Below are 14,034 nucleotides of genomic sequence, written 5' to 3'. Positions count from 1 at the left end.
AAACCTTGCAAAACACAAACTTTGTCACTGCCAAAACATTTGGCCATGACTGTAAATATCATAACTCAGTTTCCTCTCTGATGACATATGCCAGATTTTTCCAGTCATTTCACATCTGTCTTTATCTCTATCCATTTCACTCAAATGTAAGAAATTATCTGTTGCTACTTCCATTATATTGAAAAAATTACAAAATAAATGCAAGCCACAAAGTGATATTTTGTGAATTGAAAGTAATAGAAAGAAACAATGAATACCAGAGAAGCAAAACTGAAATATCTTACTTATGAATTTTTCCAAATCAAATCAGTTTTTTGAGCATTCCTGTGGCTCAGTGGTAGAGCATTGCATTAGCAGCATGAAAGGTTGTGGGTTCAGTTCCCAGGGAACACACATACTGGTAAACAAAAATGTATAGCCAATGTACTGTGTCTGTTAATGATTAATCTCACATCGAATCCGTTAACTACAAAGATCCTTACTGCAGGGTACATGGGCAATAGGTGGCAATGGGTAAATCCTTTGTTATAAGTGAGTCATTGAATAATTCCTTCAACTATTTTGTCCAAACCTTTTTCCTTTAGGTCTAATAAATCACATGCTTCTTTCCAGCATGCTTTGTGCTCATAGCTCTCTGTAGTCAGTTTGAAATGTAGTCATGCACTTCTAAAGGCAGAGGTTGTGAAATCGCACCAAAGTGCACTATATGTGTTATTAACTGTATACATAATGAAGTGATTGAGTGGACAAGTGATTGATTTTGAAAGAAGCTTTTACTTTCTTGAACAAGTCAGTTCATGGAAGAGAGTGAATAAGAATGATAACAAAGAATCGTTCATGAAATTAAACGGTACTATGCAAACTTTCAAAGAAAGAAGTCCAGTGACTTAACATCCAATACAGGGTTCATGTAAGCTTAGTGTCTAGTGAAACTTTTCTTCCTTTTCACCAAGTTAATCTGTCAAGCCTCTGAGTAGCTTTCGCCTTTTCTGGACACAGCACAACGTGTGGTTGTGATTTAGAGCGTGCTACTTAGTCCCAGAATTACATCTTTAGCATTAGACTGCACAGAGGAGCCCTTTGAGTTCAGATTCCTTGTTCAGTCATGTATCTTTGACATATATAGTGACCCAGGAAGGATCTAAAACAAACATGACATGTAAACATACAAAAGAGATCTGTAGCCTACAGGTATACATCCTGATGCACTAGGCAGTGAACCCAGGACCAATGCACAGCCATCTGGAGAAGAAATGTGGCTCTTCTTCTGCAAGCAGTCTCGTTCTTTGGTGTTGGAATTATATTAGATTTTCTAGAAGAGCTTCAACTGCCTCAACAGGAATGCCTTGATGGCAGTAAGGCTCTCAAATAAGAACTCTCACACTTTTTTTTCCTGTTGATTTCAAATGAACTTATTTTTAAATGAAAGGAAAGCATGAACTGATTATACCATCATAAAAAGATTAAACAAAACTATTTTATGTAATACGAGTTGTTTCATATGCTCCACATTATGTAAAAACATCCATCAGTCATGAATGACATGCGGTCTACAAGTTATAGAGGGCAATTTACATCAACCATGAAGAACTGTTGACCAAGCATAAATAATAAGCTTTCAAGTATGGAATCTGGATTTCATTTAGAAAGTTTTGACTCCGCTACACTATTTTCCTGATCAATCTTGTGTAGTCTGTGTTGCAACAACAAAAAATACAAAAAATAATAAATAAAACACTCGTGACCAAGAATAAAATGCATACTTTATTTATTTAATTTCATTACTTTTATAAAAAAATCGTGCTTTTTTTTTAATTTGTCATTTTGAAAAGAATCCTTGACTTTTATTTTGAAAATCTCAACAGGAAGTAGTTTCTTACACAAACTTCCGACAAGGATGCACGAAACCCTCGAAGAGATTTCTCTTTAGTTGATATCCTTGTTGATTTCCTTGAAAGACGCTAACACAGTGTAAACAGACTAGAAACACAGCGCCAGTCATGTCAGAGACATACGGTAGGGTGACTAATTTTCCTTTTCTCCTGCCACACTTCTTATCGACAGCATAGCGTAAATTTGAGCAGGTGTCCCGAGCTCATTTATCAAAGTGTTTGCTTACAAGCTCTGCTCAGTGCCAGCAGCTATCTGTCTGCCATATGTTTCATCTGTCGACGCAATTCATATAAGTGTTTATTAATCTTTGATTAGTGAATTAATACAGTAATGACAATAACAGTTAACGTTACTATAGAAAGGCCGTTATTTATTTGGATATAACCTGGTTGTCATGATATATGTCTTTAGTGTACAGATTATGACAGAGTGTTAATAGCCTGTAACGTTTTATGTAGTAGCATTCGTATACTATTTTTGTTTAATATGAGAATTCTGTGCACTTCTTGACAAAACGTATTTATTGTTTTTGTTTTCCTCCCCTCTAGATTTCCTGTTTAAGTTCCTTGTGATAGGAAATGCAGGGACTGGAAAATCTTGTCTGCTTCACAATTTTATAGAAAAAAGATGTATGTCAGTTTCTGTTTCTTCTGTCTTGTCATCAAACATTGAGAAACAAATCTATGAAATATCACAGATGTCACTGTTCTGATACTGATGTTTTTTTGTCTTTCTTGATCCTCCAGTCAAAGATGACTCGAATCACACTATTGGGGTTGAATTTGGCTCAAAGGTAATCAGTGTGGTCAATAAGTCTGTCAAGCTCCAGATCTGGGACACAGCAGGACAGGAGCGTTTCAGGTGTGTTCATAGGGCCGTTTCTTATTTCTGTATCTGTTTCTCTTTTGGATTGGCCATGTTTGCAAGGACCACTGTAAGATTTGGCTTATGATGATCATTTCTAGATTTGTTCTCAGGCAGTCAGATGGTGGAGCATTTGGTGAGGGAGTGATTCAAGTCCAGATTGAATGTAGGAGTTTATAGTACCTTGTGCAGATTCATTTGTCAGTGCTATAAACATGCTCTTAATTTCCACTGAACATTTGCCAGCAGCTTCCTTAGAACCAAAATAGCCTCAGTGCATTAAACCGCATTTTTTATTTATTTATTTATATTTTGCTTTATTTTGTGTATTTATACGTATCCTTGAGACTTAAAAAAACAACAACAAAAAAACTACAACTTTATTTGTATTTCAGTTTTAGACATTTTAGTTCTTTATCTTGAATCTAGCTCATTAAGGCTGCATTTATTTGATTAAAAATACTGTAAAAAAACCTAGCAATATTGTGAAATAGAATTAAAATTCACAATAACTGTTCTAGTTTAATGTGTTTTAAAATATTATTTATTCCCATGATAACAATGTTGAATTCAGCATCATTACTCCAGCCTTCAGTCTCCAATGATCCTTCAGAAGCCATTGTAAAATGCTGATTTGGTGCTTATTATTGATTGATTTATTGCGTCTTTGCTGAATAAAAGGATTAAAATAATCCCAGCTTTTGAATGCTACTGTATTTGGGGAAAAAGAGAAGTATTATCTATTTCTGAAACGTATTGTGAATGCCAGTTTTCTCTAAAATGACCAAATATGAGCCACATAATTGTTTGGCTGGTATATTGGTTTATCACTAGATTTTACTCTCTGTTATCACAAACTTCTGCTGATGTTACAGAGGCTTAATACTTGTTCTCCTCAGGTCTGTAACACGCAGCTACTACAGAGGGGCAGCAGGGGCTCTTCTCGTGTATGACATCACTAGGTAAAATCACACTTTTCTTTAGATATTCATATATTTCTGGACATTTACCTAGAGCTATACTATGGTATGTGTTTTTAGATCCTGAAGTGTAAAGGTTTTTCACGCATTCTGTCTCTGTTAGTCGAGAAACATACAACGCTCTGACCAACTGGCTGACCGATGCCAGGATGCTGGCCAGCCAGAACATAGTGATCATACTGTGTGGAAATAAGAAAGATCTGGATGCTGACCGTGAAGTCACCTTTCTGGAGGCCTCACGCTTCGCTCAAGAGAATGGTGCGTATATCAAACAAGCAGTTCCCGGCTGGTAACAACTGTAGAGAATTGTAATGGCACCCAAATAGTTTGAATGGTTGCCATCAGAATGAGAGTTAAACAGCTGATAAAAGCATCACAATAACCCTAAAGTAATCCACATGACTCCAGGCAATCAGTTAACATCTGGTGAAGGGAAAGGCTGTGTGTTTGCAATAAACAAATCCATTATTAAGATGATTTTAGCTTTCAGCTAATATACAAGTCTTCTATAGTATCCTTTAAAGCAGCACTATGTAACTTTTGGCGCTCTAGCGGTTAATAAAAAGAAATCCATGCATCAGTACACCAAGTGTACAGTAGTAATTCAGGTTAAGATAAAAATGTGGTTTGGAAGATGAATTCATGATGTACTCGCTCATTATATACATTTAGCAAATTTTAAACACTAAGAAAAAGTTATATAGTGTTGCTTCAAAGGTATATACAGGTGCTTATCAATAAATTAGAATGTCGTGGAAAAGTTCATTTGTTTCGGTAATTCAACACAAATTGTAAAACTCGTCTATTAAATAAATTCAATGCACACAGACTGTAGTAGTTTAAGTCTTTGGTTCTTTTAATTGTGATGATTTTAGCTCACATTTAACAAAAACCCACCAATTCACTGTCTCAACAAATTAGAATATAATGACATGCCAATCAGCTAATCAACTCAAAACACTTGTAAAAAGGTTTCCTGAGCCTTCAAAATGGTCTCTCAGTTTGGTTCACTAGGCTACACAATCATGGGGAAGATTGCTGATCTGACAGTTGTCCAGAAGACAATCATTGACTGCCTTCACAAGGAGGGTAAGCCACAAACATTAATTGCCAAAGAAGCTGTCTGTTCACAGAGTGCTGTATCCAAGCATGTTAACAGAAAGTTGAGTAGAAGGAAAAAGTGTAGAAGAAAAAGATGCACAACCAACCGAGAGAACCAAAGCATTATGAGGATGGTCAAGTGAAATTGAATCAAGAATTTGAGTGAACTTCACAAGGAATGGACTGAGGCTGGGGTCAAGGCATACAGAAGTGTCAAGGAATTTGGCTACAGTTGTCATATTCTTCTTGTTAAGCCACTCCTGAGGTGTCTTACCTGGGCTGAGGAGATGAAAAACTGGATTGTTGCCCAAAGTGCTCTTTTCAGATGAGATCAAGTTTTGTATTTCATTTGGAAACTAAGGTCCTAGAGTCTGGAGGAAAGCTGGAGAAGCTCATAGCCCAAGTTGCTCTTAGTCCAGTGTTAAGTTTCCACAGTCTGTGATGATTTGGGCTGCAGTGTCATCTGCTTGTGTTGGTCCATTCTGTTTTTTGGAAACCAAAGTCACTGCACCCGTTCACCAAGAAATTTTGGAGCACTTCATGCTTCCTTCTGCTGACCAGCTTTTTGAAGAGGCTGATTTTATTTTCCAGCAGGATTTGGCACCTGCCCACACTGCCAAAAGCACCAAAAGTTGGTTAAATGACCACGGTGTTATTGTGCTTGACTGGCCTGCAAACTTACCAGATCTGAACCCCATGGAGAATCTATGGGCTTTTGTCAAGAGGAAGATGAGAAAGAAGAGACCAAACAATGCAGATGAGCTGAAGGCCACTGTCAAAGAAACCTGGGCTTCCAGACCACCTCAGCAGTGCCACAAATTGATCACCTCCATGCCATGCCGAATTGAGGCAGTAATTACAGCAAAGGAGGCCCTACCAAGTATTGAGAACATGTACAGTAACATTAACATACTTTCCAGAAGGGCAACAGTTCACTAAAAAAATTTTTTATTTTATTTTATTGGTCTTATGAAGTTTTCTAATTTGTTGAGATAGTGATTTGGAGGGTTTTGGTTAAATGTGAGCCAAAATCATAAATTACAATTTGAGTTGAATTACTGAAATAAATGAACTGTTCCAAGACATTCTAATTTATTGAGATGCACCTGTATATCTGCTTTCATATTGTAAGTGTACCACTAGAGGTCACAACAGGATAGTAATACTAACCTAAACATGAAGAGCCCACTAGACTCACAACTGGCTGCCCTGAAATCACTGGGGCTTTTTCAGGGGCTAAACAGTGATTGGTTATTAGTAATTAAACAGATTGTTTATATCTATAATTGTAATTATAATTTGTTTATATATTTGCTTTCAGAGCTCATGTTTTTGGAGACCAGTGCTCTTACAGGGGAGAACGTGGAGGAAGCTTTTGTCCAGTGTGCTCGGAAAATCCTTAACAAGATAGAGTCAGGTACGAAAATACCAGTGCCTTTTACTGTTGCTTATAAGCTTACAAAAACATTTGAATCTAGCTGCTGTGCTTGTCATTTGGTTGTGTAGGAGAGCTGGACCCGGAGCGGATGGGTTCAGGAATCCAGTACGGAGATGCAGCGTTGCGGCAGCTGCGTTCTCCCAGACGAGCTCAAGCAGAGAGCGTGCAGGAGTGTGGCTGTTAACACTGATCCCAGGCAGCTGACCAACCAGGTGAAGGTCCAGAGGGTTTAGTTCCTCTCTCTACTTGCTTTTCAGACCCAAGGTTTTAATATTAGAAACTGTCCTACGAGGTTTCTGTACTTTTTTTTCAACAGTGTGAAGTGCAATCATTTATGTTATGTTTATTAATTGAGTAATTTTCTACTTGTTGCTAATATTTTAACCTTGATATCTTAAAGAGAAAGGTTGATATGAATGTGACAGTTTTAAAAGCATGAGAGTAAGAGAGTGCTGTTCTTCCTCCACTGACATTCTGTACCACTCACAACAGCAGCATCCATTAACAATAGCTGTGCTGCATTCAGATTTCATCAGATACTGTTACATGTACATGTACTACATACTTGTTCAGTATGGTGAAGGTTATTTTCTGTTCAGTCTCCTTCTCATTTCAATAATTGAATCCTTAATCATTGAATAACTGATTTTTTTTGTCTTTAGCTTGCACTTCAATTTTTGCTTACTTTTTCCTATTAAATTTCATACATTGAGTCACTTAAATGTTAGTAATGTAAGAATCTAAGGTGAAATTTAAAAAAGAATACAAAAACATAGGTCTGAAAATATTAAGGTAACATATTTATGTGGTAATTGTTTATAAAAAAAAAAAGAAACATTTTATATAGATTTTTGCAATGAACTAAATGAGATATCACAGAAAATACTTCACACAAACCTTTACTGGTTGTGTTTTTTTGAACGAGGCCCAATTTTTCCAGTAACTTCAAGATTGATTTCAAAGGATCATGTGACACTGAAGACTGGAGCATGATGCTAAAAAAATTAGCTTTGACATCACAGAAATAAAATTAACTTTAAAAGATGTTATATTATATATGCAGCATTGGTGAGTATAAGAGACTTCTTCCAAAAAACATTAAAAAAAATCGTACCAACCCCAAACTTTTGAACAGTGTATACTAATTCAGTTTTTACATTTACGGTTGTATAAAAAAAAACATGTATTCGTAAATGAACCTAGATTATTAAATGCTTTAAAAGTGTGGTTTTAATGTGTTATCTAATGGTAATGAACTGAACTGTATTATAAAGTGATACCAAAATACTTCGTGAGACATCATTTTAGCTTTATTAAAAGGTTTTCCATACATTTTGTCTGAAAATCCGCACCTTTCACCACCGCCTGTAAAAGGATGTTGATAGCTGCCCCACAGCATCTCTGCTGTATTTGGCATGCCCTAGCAGGGAGGAGCTCTCTTCAAGAAGAGGTGCTATTTTTGTCACTGACACCCACCAAACGCTGCTCAAGTTTGCCTCTGCACGCCTTACAAAAGAGTGACAGTGATGCAGCACCAGCACACACACATACAAATGACCAAGTGTTTCACCTTCTCCAGGCTTTGTTGAGGACAAACAAGTCCTTTAAACCCCTTCACCCTCTTATCAGTCAAATGCCACATGAGAAACAGAGTCAGGGGAAAGGATATATTTAACTCCAGATCCTTTCCAGGGTTTCTGAGGGGCCTTATTTGGAATGCGAGCTAGAAATAGCGATCCGAGCTGATTAGGAAGCAACTCCTTCAGTTTGTAGACTAGAAGAAATGGCTCTGAAAAGACTGCCTATGTGATCACCTGCACTTTTTCTGTGTCCTTCAGCCGAGGCAGGTATTGAGAACATGAGGAGGACATCAGTGGGGAGTTTAACGTACGGCTCATCATGGTGGAGTGACTGTTTCCCTCACCTTACTTTTACTCCTGTTCTGACATGCTGGGGGACCCCCTGTGCTCCAGAAGGCTCTGGAGAATGTTTACTGCCCCCCTCGGGCTCAAGCCAAGACATCTGTGGTACCCAAAACCCTGAGGGTAGCTAAAAGACCCGGCCCCTGTCCCTGAGAATACTGCACTGAGTCCCTGTTCTGCCTTTCCCTCTTCCATATGTAGATGTTGTGTAGAGAAGAGTTTCTATTATCACCGTGGAGCATGTTTCATGGTTGCAGTGATATGACATATTCATAAATGATTATATAAAGCATATATATAGCTTGGGCATACTGCCTCCGTGAATCTTATCTATGGAGTTTATCATGCATTATCTTGCTAGCACATTGTTTCCTTTTATTTGATTTTTTTCTTTCCATGTGTATTATGCATTTTTTTGGTTAGTATGAAAGGATGCTATGTTTGTTTAAATTTAAGGGCCAGTGCACCCTTGCCTTCATAACGCACTGGAATACATTGTCAGTATGAACAGCTTCAAAATCAGTGTTACATGCTCTATATTTATTGTAAAGCATTTTTGTGCTACAGTCCCATTTTAAGGTGTCTGTTGGAATGGCACTATTTAAACTGATTTATGATTTAGATTAACTGATTTTTTTGTTTAGTTTTTTGTTTGTTGAGGAAATGTATTTTCTTAATTTCCCTCTACTTGTCCCCTGTACTTACATTCATACATTTTTAAGTGAACATATCTCAAATTTGCTTGCACCGAAAATTAATGATAAATCAATGTGACCCAACTTCATATTGTGTCATTGTCTTTATATGAAGATTTTATGTTTGTGAAAATGTAAAATGGGAAAGTTGCCAGTCATGATTAACATTTGCACTGAATGGTAGTTGGTTCTTCGTTTTTAATTAACCTTGTGTCTTTACATCGACCTACAAAAAAAAAAAAAATGTAGCACTGATGTAAAGAACTAATTCAAAACTTACTTAATCAGATGTACAATTTAGCTGCTGAATGTAAAATCAGTGTTTGTAAAATAAGTGTAATTTGTGTAAAAACTTCCTGAAGAGCTTTCTGTATGGAACAAATTACTTCTATTATTTTTAAATTATAAAAATCATTCCATTAAAGTGAACAAGGGGACTTTGCCAGACATTTAAAGTGCTCCTTGGGTCTGATACATGGATGAGGTCTGGGCAAGCTCACAGAATCCTCATGTCCAGGAACAGCGTGCTGTAATGAGTTGGCAATTTAAAAATCTGCCTTGTATATTGGTGAGAAAAGAGTTTCATATAATACTGCAGAAAGCTTGTGAACAAACTATCCTTACCTACAAACATGAAAACTACTTTTACATCCATAATACACTTATAAAAAAACAACTTTATTTTACTATTATAACATACTATTCTCGTAACAGCAATGTTACGACTGAAAAATTAATACTAGACTGTGTGTTTGTAAAGAAAGTGTTAAAAAGCTATTATCACATTTACATCTCAGTTTCACAGGCAGTAATATAAACTCTTAAACTTTAATACCCTTCAAAACTGCTTCCATAGCAGACAGTGGAATGGATATTAATCATATAAATCTAGCTCATAAACATGGCTTCATTTTTTTTACCCTAACACCAACACTATTCACATAGTACATGCCATAAATCACTATTTAGATATGACATTGGAAAAAACATACCCTTTACATTTGTTCATACAACACATTTGTTGAAATTAGTTCAATACCATTATATAAACGGTGTACAAATATCCCAATTTCATTTCTTAATAAATTACATAAAATACAAGAAATACCTGAGTGCTACTAAAAACCAAATAGCATCTAATTGAAAGTTATGCTTGATGGACAGCTAAAATTAATTTTGCTGTGTATGATCTCATTCAAACTTGATTTTGCAGTGTACGTTTCATGCTTCAGATACCAGTGACTTTTTGATATTACTGTTTTGATACAATAAATACAACATGGAATGCACATTCAGTGTGAATACACAAGTAAAATATAATACATCTCTTATAAAAGAAAGCAGATATTAATATAATGGATCGATTGCCAATTTGAGACTATCACACATTACAAAGATTCACATTGGCGCAAAAGATTTCTGTAAAAAACTGATTTCTTTATATTAAACCTAACTTCTAACACAATGTAGATAATACACAACGTTAAAATAAATAGAATTATGTGTCTATAATTGTCTGAAAACATTAAGTAGTTGGCTAAGAGTGCAAAGAGACACTGGTAAATCGCATGGCCTGTAAATCTACACAGCTCACACATATCATGCAACAATGCAAGTGTTTAACAATTTGCCCTGTAGCATCAAATGATTGTGTTTTCATGTTTGATATGTACCAGTAAATACAACATATCCATGGTGTAAATAAACCCCTAAGAAAACTTGAGTTATAATTTATTGTGGCCCATTCTGGAAGACGGGAAGTGAGCTGGACAGATGCGCCAGTCATCATGTGCAGTATTTTGGCTCGATTGGTCTGAGAGGTTTAGACAGACGCTGACATTTTCAAAGGATTTCAGAAAGCAATACTACCGTGAACGAGCTGAAAAGCAGCGCATGTACTCTGTCATCCAGGGGTTGAAATCCGGGACAATCTTATTTCTGTTATTTTCGACGTCAGCAGATCTGGCTCTTTGTTTGTCAGATCTCTTTATCTGTTTTTCCACCTCTCGTCGTGTTCTTGCTCGCATCGCTGACTCATGGATCTAGACCAGAAGAAACACTGCCTGAAGTATGCATGAATAACGATAAGCAAATGAGTACTTAAAGGAATATTTTACACAAAAATAATAATTCTGTCATCGTTTACTTACAAAACATGATGGACGAATTTGACTTTCAAAGATTTTTAAAATGAATATAATCATATAATGACAGAATTTTATTTTCATTTTTGGGTGAATTATCCCTTTAAAGGAACACTACACTTAAAAAATAAATAAAAAAATAGGCCCATTTTCCAACTCCCATAGCTTTAGCTTAGAAAAAAGCCCTGAAAATAGTCCCCAGCAACTCTGCTATTATCAGACTATTTTCAGGCGCTGTGTAATATCACTGTAATACTGCACCTGTGATAAAACAGCAAAGTTCCTTTATCATTACTCCAGAATGAGAGTATATTTCCTAGCCATATTGGTTCCTAGTTCCTAGTCTATTTTCTAAAAAGAAGTGACGTGTTCCTTTAAAATCCCAATGATGAAAACTAAGTAAATGTTCATATCTATCTAAATGAACTATTTATGTTAACCAAATTGTAATAGTTTTAAGTATATTACTATTTTTTTACTGGTCAGATATGATATACTTCCTGAAAGGATCCTCACCTCTGCAGTTGATGCTGCTGGACCAACATTATGGGTTTTCTTGGAAGCCATATCTGTCTGTCTCTCCCCCCCACCATACAGGGCAAAAGGGTGACGATTTTCTTTTTCAGGGTCTTTGGTTGCATGAGGCTTGACCTTCGATCTTGTAAACTTGTGTGAGGAGAGGCGTTTGCTCTTTGGTGAGTTCAGGATATGTGTATCAGTTTCTGGATTGAGAGCAGGAGAGCTTTCTCTGGCTCTCTCCTCCTCTTGATGACTCTGCTCAGCAACTCTGGCAACTAGCTCTGTTGATGAAAGAGAGATCTGCATGGAATCTGATATTTTGAAAAGTGTTTTAATAAAGTAGTTTTCATTAAGTAAGTACCACAGTTTATTGTCTTATGCTTTACCATTTAGTTTTCCATTGCGTTTTGCACATTATTTAGCAAATTATGCTAAATTGTGCCAATTAACATATTTAAGTAACAAGGTAAAGTGATCAGATTCTGTAATATAAATTAGGTTTAGAGTGGGCTGAAAATTATCATTTTTAGCATTTAACTTAAGTGTTAATGATACTACAGCTGTAAAATCAATAAAAAGTATAAATCATATTTTTGTTATCACAAATATTAAATGTTAAAGGAAAATTAGAAATTCACAAAGATTTTTTTTTAAATGTCAGTGCAAATGAATAGAATTTTTTCTATTTTATATTATCAGGTTTTCATTTTAGTTTAAATTGAAGTAATTTTATGTACTTTTGTGACTTATATATATAGCTTTCATTTTAGTTTCAGTATTTTAATTACTGAAATCAATAACTTTTTCAGTTCCTGGGGCAATTTTCATTCAGGGTTTAAAATTTAAATCAAGATTTAAAATTTAAACAAAAAAAATATATATATATTTCTAATTCTAAATGTCTATTTTCTAATACTTTTATCGTTTATTAAGATTTATTTCAACCAAGGAAAACTTTCTTTTTATTTTTTTTTAAAGATTTAGTTAACAACAGCATCAATAGAACACAAACTATTTTATAAAAGATAGGAATAATTTAAAAGATTAAAATAATAGATGACAGCCTGTAGCTCGGATCTTACTGGTGTTTGCTGCGCCTCTGTCCAGATCTTCTTCTGCCGGTGGTTCTGGTGTCACACAAGCAGATCGTTCTGCTTTCTCATCATGGATCCTCTCAGGTTCAACTTTATTCCGACTTAGAGGAGTAGATGTACCACTGGAGCCTGTCTCGCTCCCCCATTCTCCCCAGAACCAGGGCTTGTGCGCTTGCTCCAACAGCCGTCTTGACAGTCTGTACTTCAGCAAATCCTCATAACACTTTGCGTAAGTGTCCCATCTCGGATCTTTAAATTTCTTCATGTATTCTGACCTAATTCGCTTCGTCACCATATTTCACTATTGTTCGACTGCAGAAAAAAAAAGAAATTGTACATCATACAGAGAATTAGTAGTCTACTGAAACTGAATTATGCATTTGTAAGCCCACTCTCTCTTGAATCCGCCCACCTCTCGCGCCAGACATTTAAACCAAATCACTATGGCAACAGAATTCTAATAGGCAAGTGAAAGCCAATCGCTGGCCAGCTGTGAATGGCACTCCTTAGACACGCCCCCTTCACATACACACCTACTTAAACTATGGCGTCATCTCAGAGATCTTCGAACCTCTTAACGTATTTATTTGTATATTAGGGTTTATAAGGTGACGCTAAACGTGAATGATATCAAGCACCGAACGAAATCAAACAGCGCGCGGTACAGTAGTTTAACGTTACACATATGTTAAAGCTACATTCTTACGTCGACTAGTGTTTAAAGCGATTGTTGATGTGACAGCAGTGAGCGGAGGAGAGTTAAGTATTGATCGACGCATAAACACCTGTCGACACTAATCTGAGCCGTTTTTGATCATGTTTACTTACCGTTTTGTTTTAGAGAAGGACGAGGGAAACAGATGGCGCTTGTTGTCTTGCAGACGTCAAGCTTGCGGTTGTAGCTCCGCCCAGCGGCGAAGACAAGACGCTGCAAATCACGAGAACACAGCAACAGGTGTTGTTGTCTACGGTTAAAGCTTGACCTCCCAAAGAGGTCGAATAAGAAGTTTGAGGGCTTAAACGTCTTTTTTAATTATACATATAACTATTTATATCTTTTGAAAAGCGTTTCGAACGGTCAAAAACGCTACATGCGCTAAATACATTTGAGAACCTCACCATAGCAACACAGCTATCTGCCTGCCTGTCTGTCTGTCTGTCTGTCTGTCTGTCTGTCTTTATGGTGCTTTTGCAGTATTGCTTATTAGCAAATTCACATGGCTAAACCAGATCAGCACAAAACTCAAGTTATTTCTTACAGTCACCTTTGACCTCAAATAATTTAAACATGCTTATTTTAGTTTGTTCAAATTCTTAAATTAATTCTGTCAGTGCTTGAAAATTTTAATAAAAAAAAAAAATTCTAAAAAGGGTTTTAGGATGT

At 36.1% G+C, this 14,034-nt stretch overlaps 2 protein-coding genes across 2 annotated transcripts; one reads left to right on the top strand and one right to left on the bottom strand.

The window, feature by feature from the left end:
- Positions 1-1,877: 1,877 nt before the first annotated feature.
- Positions 1,878-8,982, top strand: LOC113091941 (ras-related protein Rab-4A-like). Its single transcript, XM_026257619.1, has 8 exons — positions 1,878-2,016; positions 2,442-2,522; positions 2,640-2,754; positions 3,657-3,719; positions 3,841-3,995; positions 6,160-6,255; positions 6,345-6,488; positions 8,115-8,982. The coding sequence occupies exons 1-7, from the start codon at positions 2,001-2,003 to the stop codon at positions 6,458-6,460; spliced, it is 642 nt and encodes a 213-aa protein (XP_026113404.1). The 5' UTR covers positions 1,878-2,000; the 3' UTR covers positions 6,461-6,488; positions 8,115-8,982.
- Positions 8,983-9,795: 813 nt separating this feature from the next.
- Positions 9,796-13,526, bottom strand: LOC113091940 (centriole, cilia and spindle-associated protein-like). The gene is made up of 4 exons (XM_026257618.1): positions 13,479-13,526; positions 12,639-12,962; positions 11,554-11,837; positions 9,796-10,935 (listed from the first exon to the last, which is right to left on the bottom strand). Exons 2-4 carry the CDS (start codon positions 12,943-12,945, stop codon positions 10,759-10,761), a joined length of 768 nt encoding a protein of 255 aa, XP_026113403.1. The 5' UTR covers positions 12,946-12,962; positions 13,479-13,526; the 3' UTR covers positions 9,796-10,758.
- Between the last annotated feature and the right edge of the window lie 508 nt (positions 13,527-14,034).

This window comes from Carassius auratus, unplaced genomic scaffold, assembly GCF_003368295.1.
Source record: "Carassius auratus strain Wakin unplaced genomic scaffold, ASM336829v1 scaf_tig00214386, whole genome shotgun sequence".
NCBI lineage: Eukaryota > Metazoa > Chordata > Actinopteri > Cypriniformes > Cyprinidae > Carassius > Carassius auratus.
This window is presented reverse-complemented; position numbering and strand designations above follow the sequence as displayed.

Excerpts from the sequence above, each read along its gene's own strand:
- LOC113091941 (XM_026257619.1), top strand. Across the intron at positions 2,523-2,639 it reads CAATTTTATAGAAAAAAGAT|TCAAAGATGACTCGAATCAC; the intron begins GTATGTCAGTTT and ends TTGATCCTCCAG. Across the intron at positions 6,256-6,344 it reads CCTTAACAAGATAGAGTCAG|GAGAGCTGGACCCGGAGCGG; the intron begins GTACGAAAATAC and ends TTGGTTGTGTAG.
- LOC113091940 (XM_026257618.1), bottom strand. The coding sequence starts at position 12,945 with ATGGTGACGAAGCGAATTAGGTCAGAATACATGAAGAAATTTAAAGAT. Across the intron at positions 11,838-12,638 it reads CAGAGGCGCAGCAAACACCA|AGCTAGTTGCCAGAGTTGCT; the intron begins GTAAGATCCGAG and ends TTTCATCAACAG. Across the intron at positions 10,936-11,553 it reads CAGCAGCATCAACTGCAGAG|ATCCATGAGTCAGCGATGCG; the intron begins GTGAGGATCCTT and ends CTTCTGGTCTAG.